The following is a 14195-nucleotide window of genomic DNA, read 5'->3' on the forward strand; positions in this document are numbered from 1 at the left end:
TTTTAAAGAACAAATTAATCAATTTGAAAATGTTGAAAATATCTAACGATGTCCGGAGACCTTGGTGGCAAAAGAATATTCCAATTATCCGAAGTTCACACATAATCATTGATAGGAGCTTGGTTGGTTTGCTATGTGGAAGTGAAGCTTTTGATGATTTTAAATTTCGATAAGAAATTCATATACCATGTTAATTATTGTTGAAATGAAAAAAAAAGCGATTTTATTTGTAAAAGAAAATTTTATGGTTTACACGCGTTTATATTTTAACTTCGAAACAAATGATTAAGACAATGAATTCTATGGAAAAAAGTTCCTTATCAATATTTCTGTTTTATGATTATAGCACCAGTAATAAAGAAGTTATGAGAATTTTTCATTTCATGCCATTTTTAAATTTTCTCTTATAGCTTGAAAACAGTTGAATTTATTTTATTCCCTCAAAAATCGAGCCCGAAAATGTGCCATTCACTTTTCAATTCATTCACAAAGGGATTTTGAGATCCTCTCACTAGACAACGAATTTGGGCGTTCAATTTTAAATTATTGTAATTGAGATCGGAGATAATTTTTGGGATATTTAAAAATGACCTTAACTTTATGTTGCTCCAAGCTCATCTCAATCTAACTGGAAATAATGAAAATAAATACGTTCGACAGTTTAGAGATTAGCTTGCACAGACAGACAAACCAAAATTTAAAAAATTATATATTGCTACTCTGTCCTTATCAGCCACCCTAATGTTTTTCATTAATTTATGTAATATACAGACACAACGTTTTCTTCTAAATTATTATATTTAAAGATTTAAAAGTAATGAAGTTACTGAAGTTATCGAATATTTGATTGGAGATTAGTTTCTGTGTGTACAGGGCGGTATTTTTTAATTGTTTCATTTGGTTCCTATTATTAGGTTTAACGAAAAGTTGAATATTGATGAACTTTTGCATAAAAAGTATAAAGAATATTATAATAATAATAATAATTTTTATGTGGAAATTCATGAACAAATGTTCTTATGTGGTAAGGTCAATATCATGCATATACATTTATTTTTAAATAAAATAATCATCCATTTTTTTTTCCATAAAACAAAATATAAGGACTTTCTCGAGTGACGAACTCATTGCATCGAATAAAAGTGAAAACCTCATATAAATCGGTGGTCTTTAGCGTAACATATATCTTAATTACTTGTTATTTTGATAGAGAAAATATGACATTATAAAAAAATATCGATTGAAATGATATCGAGAAAAATTTAATTACTCTGAAGAATGAAAATCCCAAACTGATGTTGTTTCATTTTCATTCCAAATTGAGTACCATATCGCTGTGAAAGTTTTTGTTACAATTTTTTTAGATGTGCATTCTAGTCTGGGCTTGCGTATATTGACTTCTAGATTAAAACTAGTGTTGGTCATATTTCTGCATCCAACATTAGTTCTTTGTGTTCGTTTGTGTAAACTTGTGTTTGTAGTTGTTTCTGTGTTGTCCTTTTCAAAAATTATGGATGAATCAAATAGTTCAAATGACAAAGGGAATAATGGTCCCGGTAATAATGATAATGATCCTACTCAAGGAAATCGAATGGTGAGTTTTATTCTATTAGTTATTGAGTTTTCCGGCTTTCATTTTCATCTTCGCCATATGGTAAAAAGTTAACAGACATGAGAAAATGACTTGCAAATATCTGATTTTTTTACTAACCTATTGCTTATTGAGTCGAAGATATTCAGTTTAATTCTCAGTTTAGGGTCTTCAGAAGAAATAAACTGGAATTTATAAAGAACTTGATGTACCTAAGATTATTGTAATTTTTTTCTCAACCGTTGAATTTAATTATTTACTCAGTATTGGTTCAACTCTTTTTTAGTTCACTCTTAATGTTTTCTTCACTTTTTGGAGTTATTTCTGGAAAACATTTAGACCAGTTTTATGAATAAAGAAAATTTTTTTTGGATAAAACTGCAGCATCGAGCCCATAAAATTTATAGCTGTGCGCATGCTCTAACAGTGTCATTCCGAGGTTATTGTTGCCAGATTGTGTAAAATCACAAGAAATAATTTTAATATGAATCAGTTGAAAGAGATTTTCACATATTCTGTCGAAAAACTTTCGTCTCCCTATGGCCTATATGAATAACGAATGTTTTTCAAATTAACATTTTCAATCAAACTCATCGATCTCAACCATTCTCTACTCTTTTCAACTATTATACAGGCTGGCCACTTTTTCAATGGGATTGTATTGGTAACTTTTAAACCATAAGAGTTAGAAGGTCGGTCAAATGGAGAAGAAGTTGCATGCATAGAAGCATTATCAAGCAGTTCAAACAAATCGAGATTATCAAGGCCGGTTATTGAGATATCACAAGAAAAGTAAATTTTGTCATTTTGATTTTTCTTTTTTTTCCCACTTTATTTCAAATATTATCAGAAAATGTTACAGGAATTTTTTATTCGACAGTAGATTGTTCTCGATTTGACTTAATCATATTTCGTATCCAACGTTTCGTGCTCTCTGGGCAACCCTCAACCTCATTTTTTTCAATACGGACCTGTATATTTTATGACACTTTTCGAAATAAATTTTAACGCTGAATTCAACGATATATCATACAAGACCCAGAGAAAATTGGATAAGGGTCAAAATCACCTGAATATCAACTTTGAATGACATTGTATGATATATCGTTGAATTCAGCGTTAAAATTTATTTCGAAAAGTGTCATAAAATATACAGGTCCGTATTGAAAAAAATGAGGTTGAGGGTTGCCCAGAGAGCACGAAACGTTGGATACGAAATATGATTAAGTCAAATTGAGAACAATTTACTGTCGAATAAAAAATTCCTGTAACATTTTTGATAATATTTGAAATAAAGTGGGAAAAAAAGAAAAATCAAAATGACAAAATTCACTTTTCTTATGATATCTCAATAACCGGCCCTGATAATCTCGATTTGTTTGAACTGCTTGATAATGCTTCTATGCATGCAACTTCTTCTCCATTTGACCGACCTTCTAACTCTTATGGTTTAAAAGTTACCAATACAATCCCATTGAAAAAGTGGCCACCCTGTATAATATTAATAACGAACGAAAGTTTCAAATCATAGAAATTCTCTTGTGATTTCACTTGATAGTTATATTTCATTTAACTTCAACATACAAATAAAATAGACAATGCAATATTTAATTTTCAAAAGAATATGAATCCAAAGCTATAGGTATTTGAATGGAATGTAATTCTAATATTCAAGCAGAAATATAGCAATTTTCTGATATTATAAAACAACTGTTTCGATAACGTTTCCGAATGTTTATTTTTGAAAAAATACAAATTTCTCGCAAATATATTCGATTTTCTTATGCAATGGAATATTTGAACGTCTTTATGTACAGTTACTCTGGTGTGGATTGAAATGAAGCCTCCGAATTGAGGTATATGGTTGAAGGTTAGGAATTTATCTCAAGTTAGGGTATGATTTTCATGAAACATTTTTTTCCGTGAAAATACTTATTTCAACCAAAAATTTCGTGCTTATGATTTTTTTCAGAATGAAAACCAAAACGTAGCTGAACCAACAGGAGATAACAGTTTGTCAGACGACACTTGGGTAAGTTACATTTATTTTCGAAAATTTTCATTTCAACTCATTTCAATTTTTTTTTCCAGAGAGAGGTAATTAATTACCTCTCTCTGGAAAAAAAATGAGTTGAAATGAAAATTTTCAAAAATAAATGTAACTTACCCAAGTGTCGTCTGACAAACTGTTATCTCCTGTTGGTTCAGCTACGTTTTGGTTTTCATTCTGAAAAAAATCATAAGCACGAAATTTTTGGTTGAAATAAGTATTTTCACGGAAAAAAATGTTTCATGAAAATCATACCCTAACTTGAGATAAATTCCTAACCTTCAACCATATACCTCAATTCGGAGGCTTCATTTCAATCCACACCAGAGTAACTGTACATAAAGACGTTCAAATATTCCATTGCATAAGAAAATCGAATATATTTGCGAGAAATTTGTATTTTTTTCAAAAATAAACATTCGGAAACGTTATCGAAACAGTTGTTTTATAATATCAGAAAATTGCTATATTTCTGCTGTTCGTACGACAGTATCCTCTGTTCACAGGGTAAGTGAATATGTATAATGAATTTCAATTAAGATAATTTTTTTTTAAACTATGCAATGTTAATAGTGGAGAAATTGTGCTTTTATTTTGTCCAAATTTGATAGAAATCAGATGATTGCGTATTACAGGGATTTTTGTATAAGTCAAATAACTAGAGGAAATGCGGACAAAATGACATACTGTTTTGTTTTTCAATCATATATTTTTAGTTATTGCAATAATACTCCCATTTTGGTGCTTTTTACTAACTTTGGTTGATTGTTTTTAAGTATTATAAGCTGAAAATTGAATTAAACTACAAAAATAAAATTTACTTATAAGAAATTTTTTTGACTTCTGACAAAATCCATTTTGCCTGTATACCAAGGACAAAATGACATACTAGTAATAGACACAATGAAAAACCTAATCTTTGAATGCAATGTTCGAAAAAAAGAAGGTTTTGGTTCTCGAGACAGTAGCATACGATGTATAAGCCCAGTCAAAACACTGCATGCAACTGCTCACCAAGTATGAAACGAAAAAAACGTCATTGCAATAAATGCAGGGGCAGTCATCGACTTCTTCATTTTTATTGTTAGTTTGAAACGGTTCACTGTCGAATTCTTCATCGTCAACGACTTTTTCTTTATTTTTCAAATTCAGTCCTTACTTACTGGATCAGTCAGTTTTCAATTGTTTTTATGAAATACCTTCTCAACAATTTTTTATTTCATTTTGAATAACTTTTTTCAATTACCTACCGGATGATAGACTAAATATTTTTTTTTACTTTTCAGAAACGACCATCTTCTTCTACGGAAGTAAGTTACAATAAGAATTATTCAATCTTGTGTAATCTTCATTAGGGTATATTTAAACATTGATTATAATGCTTATTTAATTGAGTACTATTTTTTATGTTCATTACTGACACTATTTGAATATTATCCTTTCAAACTACATATTCCTTTTTTTCAGGGTCATCCTGGATCTGCAAAGGCAGTAAGTTTGTAAACGTTACTATAAAGATACATTTTAGTAAACCACAAAATAAAGTTAGGAATATTCTAACTATATTAGGTATATTTCGATAAGGTTGATAGAACTTATAATCACAAAGAAATCAAATCAAACCAATACCTTCGTGGATAAGTAATATAGTAAATTCACAACGTTCTTTCCTGGTCAGCAGAATAATCTTTTTCTCAGTCTCCCGTAGGCGTATCCGTGAAGAAATTTTAGAAATGTGATGACGAAGTAATGAAAGGGAATGACAAAAATCAAGACAGTTTTTTCTACCAATGAATTAAAAATTCACAAATTCATTAATGAAATCTTTCTTTAATTTTTCTTCGAGTTTTTCAAATATTCATCAATTATTTATTGTTGGTAATTTTCAGCCTCAGATAGTAATAGCATCAACTGTTATACTCACTATAATTATCATAAAAAAAAACAATTTTATTGAAATAACCTAATCTAATCATTATAAAAAAGAGAAATAATTTCATTGCAGAAATTTCACTGTGGATCTTATTCATTATTATCCCTTTCTTCATTCAATAATATTCACCTGGTCGACAATTCTATTATTATTAATTATATTTTTTTTCTGATTTCTTGTCTCAACCAGGATTATTATTTTTTCAGAATGAAAATCAAAACGTAGCTGAACCAACAGGAGATAACAGTTTGTCAGACGACACTTGGGTAAGTTACATTTATTTTTGAAAATTTTCATTTCAACTCATTTCAATTTTTTTTTCCAGAGAGTGGAGGCAATTAATAATGTTCGTACGACAGTATCCCCTGTTCGCAGGGTAAGTGAATATGTATAATGAATTTTAATTAAGATATTTTTTCTTCAATTATGCTATGTTATTAGAGGAGAAATTGTGCTTTTATTTTGTCAAAATTTGATAGAAATCAGATGATTGCGGATTACAGGGATTTTTGGATGAGTCAAATAACTAGAGGAAATGCGGACAAAATGACATACTGTTTTATTTTTCAATCATATATTTTTAGTTAGAGTAATAATACTCCGATTCTGGTGCTAAATACTAACTTTGGCTAATTGTTTTTAAGTATTATAAGCTGAAAATTGAATTAAACTACAAAAATAAAATATATAAGAAATTTTTTTGACATCTGACAAAATCAATTTTGCCCATATACTAAGGATAAAATGACATATAGTATATCCAAAGTCACTTGAACTACTCTATAAAAACACTTGGCCAGAGATAATTCCAAAACAGTCGTAAACCATAGGCGCACACTTTTCAAACCCTTGAGTTGAAAATTCTTTCAGAAAACTTGTGACGTGAGTAGCTTTCGCTGTTACATCAAAAATGATACTATGTCATTCTACGGTGTTATAATTTGATTATTCTTTATTCTCGACCTGTAATATACTATCAAGGAACGTTGTCAACGATGATGAACTGATCGTTGCATAGAATTATAAGAGCACGATATTTGAGATTAATTCGGAAATATTCTGTCTGAAGATAAGTCAAACTAAGGTAGAATAGGTGCATGACCTTGAGGTCCTTGAGTGTCATCAAGTTACTCAAAAAGTTTTTTGGAAAAAACCTATATTTTTTATTCATTCAGTAAATTTTACGTAGGTATAAAGAGAGAGGGGTCTCAAGCAAATCCTATACTCAAAGAGTTATCGAGGAAAAACTTGAACTAAGGAAAACTGCAATTTCTCATTGAATAGAGTAGTCTATGACTTCCAGAAAACATAAAAAGAAACTAAAAAGTCTGAATTTCATGAATTGTAATAAATGATTCTTCAAGAAGGTTGAAAATCCATAAACCAATAAAATTTTCAATTAAGAATAATTAATGACATTTCATGAAATGTCAAATTTAGTTATCCAAATTTCGATTTTAGTTTCTATGTTTTCCGGAAGTCATAGACCGAGTCGTAGACTACTCCATACTCACTTAGAAATTGTAGTATTTCCTCAGTTCAAGTTTTTCCTCGATAACCCTTAAATTTTTCGTATTCAGAATCAGAATAAATATTCAAAGATATATGTTACCTATTATTGAAACTGTCCTGACTTATGGCAGGAAATGGTGAAATATTTCTATTTTATATAAAATACTTGATTGATTTTTCGATCTGGCTACGTAGCTGCTAATTTGACGTACTAAGAGCCTCAACATCATATGCCTATTCTACATGATTTCTCAAACCAGTAATAACATTGCTAAAATCAGAAAATGTAATGAAAATTTTGTTGGTTAAACTCATTTTAATCAATTCTTCCTTCAGTGGAATGAAGATATTTAGGATGCGAAATCATTTTCTTCAGAATGAAGGAATAGATTTGATTGCGAAATATTCATCTTTTTTTACATAAGTCATAGAATTGTGCCAATCATCGAAGTCGAAATCATTAAAAGCATCAGTCACACAACGAACTAAAACTACGTAAAAATGCATTTCAATAATACCCCTTTGGACCACACTGGTCTATGCGAATTATTAGAAAGTAATTAAAAAGTGATAGATGCAGCCAATGAGTGTAACCAGAAAAGCTCTCAAAGTGGACAGGGGAATACGAGGGGAAATATTCAGCCAATAAGATCAATCTAATCGGAACATTCTTGTTTCCAAGACGATTTGCTGAATACCGGGGTTTATTTGAGAGTATTGATAGCAATATTTTCATAAATTCCAAAGGAATTTCTGAAAACTTGGACAACCCTTGTATAATTGAAATATTCAGGCTTCCTCCAAGTGACTTTGAATATACAGGGTGTTTCCTAAACATGCGGCAAAAATTCAGGGGGTTGTTCCTTGGACTATTCTAAGAATATTTTGTCCCTTGATGATTTTTGAAAAACCTATTTGTTTCGAAGATATAGGGGAAACAAAATTTCAGATAATAACATTTTATTATGAAAAATTACATGAAAATTCAACTCAACCTACAAAAACTGTTGAAAATGACCACCTCTAGCCAGCATACAAGCATCCAATCTTCTCCTCATTGACTGCCGAACCCTTTCAAAAACACCAGGATCATTTCTTATTAAGTTACACCCAGCAATGATCCGATTTCGCAAGTCTTCCACATTTTCTACTGGAGTGGTATAAACTAATGATTTTAGATGGCCCCATAGGAAATAATCTAAGGGGTTTAAGTCCGGGGAACGAGCAGGCCATAAATGAGGTCCACCTCTTCCAATACAGCGATCTCCGTACATAGTGCGGTACGCATTTTTATTTAAACTATTATTAATTTTAAAAATATGAAAAATGTTGTTCGCCCTGTATCTTCGAAACAAAGAGGTTTTTCAAAAATCATCCAAGGACAAAACATGCTTAAAATAGTCCAAGGAACAACCCCCTGAATTTTTGCCGCATGTTTAGGAAACACCCTGTACTATACTAGTAATAGACATAATGACAAACCTAATATTTGAATGCAATGTTCGAAAATATGAAGGTTTTGGTTCTCGAGACAGTAGCATGCGATGTATAAGCCCAGTGAAAACACTGCATGCAACTGCTCACCAAGTATGAAACGAAAAAAACGTCATTGCAATAAATGCAGGGGCAGTCATCGACTTCTTCATTTTTATTGTTAGTTTGAAACGGTTCAGTGTCGAATTTTTCATCGTCAACGACTTTTTTATTTTTCATCGGCCTTGTTTTTTTTTACCACAGGGTTATTTTATCATTGAATAATGTTTCAGTAATTTCTTGTTTCTTCTTCTTGGGTGGAATGGTCGCAGCAGATTTAGCCTTGGTTTTGTCAAAATAAGGCGTTGACGTGCATTTGCGAGCTTCTGACTTTCTTATGCCTTGTCACTGAGGATATTGAAGCCTGAAGCTTTAGAGCATTGAATATTTGTATGTTAACATAGAACTTGTTGATTAGTTTTTTAATCATAGTAGTTTAAGGAAAAAAAGAGAGTCGAGTCAAAATTGATTGAATAAATCTGTCGCAAAAATGAGTTCGTAATTTCATTATTTTAATCTAGAAAAGATCTGATATCCATCTTGAAACTTATGCATATTATTACGTCATAACATTACCAATAAGAATACATTAAAAAACAAAGAATATCGTAATGACACTCTCCAGAAGCAATTCAGAAACCAAGTGCACAAAAAAATTCAACCGACGTAAACACATTTGTAGCTATTGCACCACTGAAACAGATAGTAGGATGTCAATTTCTTCGCAGGATTGCCATCATCACTAGCAGAAACTGAATCACTGTGAAATCCTGAGCTATACGGCACCACTTTTGAAAAAAATCAAAAATTCATTTCGTCCGCATTTCCCCTACTTATTTGTAGCAATGCGAAGATGGTTGGATCCGTATTTATGGAATTTTCTAACCACAAATTCATACCGTTATAATAAAATACAAAATGACAGTCATGAAAATATGAAAAAGCATGATGCTTTTCATACAATCCTATTTTCAACTTTTTGGAAAAATTTCTGAGACCATAATAAGATTAAGTGAGCAGGATGAAAAAAAAAGCTAATATTTCACTTACAACAGACCGACCGAGATGAAATTTTGTTTGTGGATGTACAGTGCATCCCATTTTGGGTGAGACAGCCAGGTTTCTCGCTTGTTATTTAAGATAGAGCCTTGCGGTTTTCACGTTCCTGTCCTACTTTTTCGTGAAACTCAAGTTGGTCTAATCAGATTGTGCATAACTGTTTCCGTTCAAAAGATACAGGGTGATTTTGGAAATTGATACTTTTCGGACCCCTTCTTTATCTCCGAAGTTATTAGAAATAATGCTGAGGTAAAAACTACGTCTGAATCAGAATTCTGCGTAGAATACAGTGGCGTACTCATTATTTTTTTTCGGGGTATGGTTTAGAAGATTCAACACAAACTTATGTTTTTTTAAATGGAACACTATGTGTATCATTACTTCGTTGAATTCGTTATTTTTTTCCCTTCAAAATGATATATGACACTATGTAGGTAGGATGTTCAGAAATGTTAAAAAAACACTAAAACATCAAATAATGATGATTTTTTGTTAATGGGCAATGGATTTCCCATAGAAAAAAAGAATCAATAATAATAACAATAATTTATAGCGATGACAGCTAGATCAGATTGGTTTTTCCCCTCCAATGCCTACTTGATAAAACAATGCTCCCAAATGCATAGTAGCCATAATAACAACAAGGATGTTTGTGTCATCAATGACCTACTATTTTTAAAAATCGAAAGTAATAATCCTCTTATTGAAACATAGAACAGTCATGGCCCATTTACAAAAAAATCATCATTATTTGACGTTTTAGTGTTTTTTTAACATTTCTGAACATCCTACCTACATAATATCATATATTATTTTGAAGGGAAAAAAATAACGAATTCAACGAAGTAATGATATATAGGGTGTTCCATTAAAAAAAATGTAGGTTTGTGTTGAATCTTCAAAACCATACCCCGAAAAAAAAATTTGAGTACTCCACTGGATTCTACGCAGAATTCTGATTCAGACGTAGTTTTCAGCTCAGCATTATTCCTAATAACTTCGGAGATAAAGAAGGGGTCCGAAAAGTATCAATTTCCAAAATCACCCTGTATCTTTTGAACGGAAACAGTTATGTAGAATCTGATTAGACCAACTTGAGTTTCACGAAAAAGTAGGACAGGAACGTGAAAACCGCAAGGCTCTATCTTAAATAACAAGCGAGAAACCTGGCTGTCTCACCCAAAATGGGATGCACTGTACACTAACGATTTCAAGAGCTTTATACAAACTTTCACTAGAACAATAGAAAATTCAAGCAAAATATGAAAAAACCCAAAAATTCCTTGATGTAATTTCGATACCTCAGAAATAATTCGTCAGATTTCACTGAAATTTTGTATGTGTATGAAGTTAATCATTGCAATGGATTACAAAAAAAATTCAGCAATCAATGGTTCAATTCAACGTACCATTTTAAGACTCGCCTTGAATACACCTTTTCTATACATGTGTTTTCATTACTATCATTGATTTTTTACGTAGATTATTTTTTGATATTACAGATTTCTTTCTCGTCAACACAACAGACTGGATCTTGTTCAACGGTGAGTTAATTGGCAAACCATTTGATACGTTCCTAGAAGATTTCGAATTTTTCATGAATGAATATTTTGTTTTTTATATGTATTTCTGGAGTTTACTAAGGGTCAGGAAGGATAAATTGAATTATATTCGTTTGTTTGTTAACTATGTCTATTATGTTCACTATATTAAAAATAAATTTTGAAATTCCAAACTTACTACAAACCTAGTAGAAAACTAACTGAAACTACATGTGATTAGTCAAGAAAATTATTGTGTCTGACGACTTTTTCTTTATTTTTCAGATTCGGTCCTTACTTATTGGATCAGTAAGTTTTCAAATGTTTTTATGAAATACCTTCTCAACAATTTTTTATTTCATTTTGAAAAACCTTTTTCAATTACCTACCGGATGATAGACTAAATATTTTTTTTTACTTTTCAGAAACGACCATCTTCTTCTACGGAAGTAAGTTACAATAAGAATTATTCAATCTTGTGTAATCTTCATTAGTGTATATTTAAACATTTGAATATAATGTTTATTTAATTGAGTATGTTACTATTTTTTATATTCATTACTGACACTATTTGAATATTATCCTTTCAAACTACATTCCTCTTTTTCAGGGTCATCCTGGACCTGCGAAGGCAGTAAGTTTGAAAACGTTACCATAAAGATAAATTTCAGTAAACCACAAAATAAAGTTAGAAATATTCTAAATATATTAGGTATATTTAGATAAGGTTGATAGAACTTATAATAACAAAGAAATCAAATCAAACCAATACCTTCGTGGATAAGTAATATAGTAAACTCACAACGTTCACCACACAACGTGTATCAAAACTACTGAGTTATGACCAGAAATTGTTCTCCAAAGGTCGTACAAAAACAAAAATGATTCTCATGATGTAATTTCTTTCGCCAAATATACAACTAATTTTTTTTTTAATTTTTAGCCACAACCAGGACCCTCATCAATGGTGAGTTCAAAAAGTATTCATTCATTGTAATAATGATTTTACAAAATTATAACTTCTAACTATGACAATATAACAATAAATCTAATATAGGGATTCTTCAATATTCCCTACTGTATATTGCTTTGTCCACTCTTTAACTAGTATTATTTTCAATTTTCAGTCGCAACCAGGACCTTCATCAATAGTGAGTTTATAAAGTATTCATTCGTTGAAATGATGGTTAAAAAAATATATAAATATACAGAGTTAGAACTATTTAGAGGGGCGAGGGAAACTGCAAGGATATCGAAAACCATTAAGGTTACAGGGTGGCTCAATTCACAAAAAAGATTCACACCAACACACTCATCTCTAAAAAACGCAACTTTATTGTTATTCAAGCCACTCTTTCTAACGGTTTTCGAAGTCCCTGTAGTGGCCCTCTAAATAGTTTTAACCCTGTATATATTTTTTTAACCATCATTTCAACGAATGAATACTTTATAAACTCACCATTGATGAAGGTCCTGGTTGCCACTGAAAATTATAAATAATAATAATGTTAATTTATAATATAATATTAATAATTGTTGAAAGAAATTTTCAATGTATTTTTTGGCGAATATTAAATTATTATTATTTATAACTTTCAGTCGCGACCGGGAGCCTCATCAATGGTGAGTTCAAAAAATTTTCAACTATGACAATATAACAATACATCCAATAAGAGTATTCTTTTATATTACCCACTTTTTCAATGTCAAATATTCAACTATTTTATTTTTAATTTACAGTCTCAACCAGGACCCTCATCAATGGTGAGTTTGTAATGATTATTTTACAAAATCATTGCTCAGTTATGGCAATATTATAATGAATTAAATAATAATTCTTCACTATACCCTACTTTTTTCAATGTATTTTTCTGTTGAATATTAAACTATTATTATTTATAATTTTCAGTCGCAACCAGGACCCTCATCAATGGTGAGTTTGTAATGATTATTTTACAAAATCATAATGCTCAACTATGTCAATATTATAATGAATTAAATAATAATTCAGATCCGCAACTTCAAGGGTAAAAATCGCCATGATGATAGCCAACCTTCTTAAAGGAGACGGCACATAAAGAAGAAGAAAAGAAATAATAATTCTTCACTATACCTTACTTTTTTCAATATATATATTTTTTTAATATTCAACTATTATTATTTATAATTTTCAGTCATTATGATTTTGTAAAATAATCATTACAAACTCACCATTTTCAGTCGCAACCAGGACCCTCATCAATGGTGAGTTTGTAATGATTATTTTACAAAATCATAATGCTCAACTATGTCAATATTATAATTTTTTAAATAATAATTCTTCACTATACCCTCCTTTTTCAATGTATTTTTCTGTTGAATATTCAACTATTATTATTTATAATTTTCAGCCGCAACCAGGACCCTCATCAATGGTGAGTTTGAAAAGTTTTCATCCTTGTAGTGATGATTTTACAAAATTATAACGGTCAACTATTCCAATATAATAATAAATCATAATATAAAGGATGATTTGATATTCTCTACTTTTTTCAATGTATTTTTTTGGAGAATCTTTAATTATTATTATTTATAACTTTCAATTTCAACCAGGGCCCTCTTCAATGGTGAGTTTGAAAAGTATTCATTCATTGTAATTATGTTTTTACAAAATTGTAACTTTCCACTATACCAATATAATAATGAATTGAATATAATTCAATATTCCCAACTTTTCAATATATTTTATGTCAAGTAATTAACTATTTTTATTTTTAATTTTCAGTCCCAACCAGGACCCTCACAACCGGTGAGTTGAAAAATTATTTATTCATTATAATTTTAATTGTACAAACTTACAAGCATGAGGATAATAATTTTTAATATAATTGAGAGCTTGATATAAAATGAAACAATATGAAAAATTATTTATGAAGGATTACAAAATATCCTTCACTTTTTTATTTGTTCTTCTCATTGAATAATTAACTTTTATGA

At 30.2% G+C, this 14195-nt stretch overlaps 1 protein-coding gene across 50 annotated transcripts in view; it reads left to right on the plus strand.

Annotated features, from left to right (window-relative positions):
• Nucleotides 1–1420: 1420 nt before the first annotated feature.
• LOC123688812 overlaps nt 1421–14195 on the plus strand; it is a 155937-nt gene continuing 143162 nt past the window's right edge. For 43 of the 50 annotated variants that reach the window (XM_045627484.1, XM_045627530.1, XM_045627520.1 and 40 more), the window contains exons 1-17: nt 1422–1594; nt 4928–4951; nt 5109–5132; nt 5781–5840; nt 5900–5950; nt 11181–11222; nt 11505–11528; nt 11645–11668; nt 11830–11853; nt 12163–12186; nt 12819–12842; nt 12960–12983; nt 13129–13152; nt 13440–13463; nt 13610–13633; nt 13802–13825; nt 13984–14007. In XM_045627484.1, coding sequence (XP_045483440.1) covers nt 1511–1594; nt 4928–4951; nt 5109–5132; nt 5781–5840; nt 5900–5950; nt 11181–11222; nt 11505–11528; nt 11645–11668; nt 11830–11853; nt 12163–12186; nt 12819–12842; nt 12960–12983; nt 13129–13152; nt 13440–13463; nt 13610–13633; nt 13802–13825; nt 13984–14007 — 549 coding nt within the window. In that variant the 5' untranslated portion in view covers nt 1422–1510. Of the gene's footprint in view, nt 1595–4927; nt 4952–5108; nt 5133–5780; nt 5841–5899; nt 5951–11180; nt 11223–11504; nt 11529–11644; nt 11669–11829; nt 11854–12162; nt 12187–12818; nt 12843–12959; nt 12984–13128; nt 13153–13439; nt 13464–13609; nt 13634–13801; nt 13826–13983; nt 14008–14195 lie in introns of all 50 variants that reach the window. The other 7 variants (XM_045627497.1, XM_045627493.1, XM_045627492.1 and 4 more) reach the window with 7 other exon arrangements.

The sequence above is a fragment of the Harmonia axyridis genome, chromosome 1 (genome assembly GCF_914767665.1).
Source record: "Harmonia axyridis chromosome 1, icHarAxyr1.1, whole genome shotgun sequence".
NCBI lineage: Eukaryota > Metazoa > Arthropoda > Insecta > Coleoptera > Coccinellidae > Harmonia > Harmonia axyridis.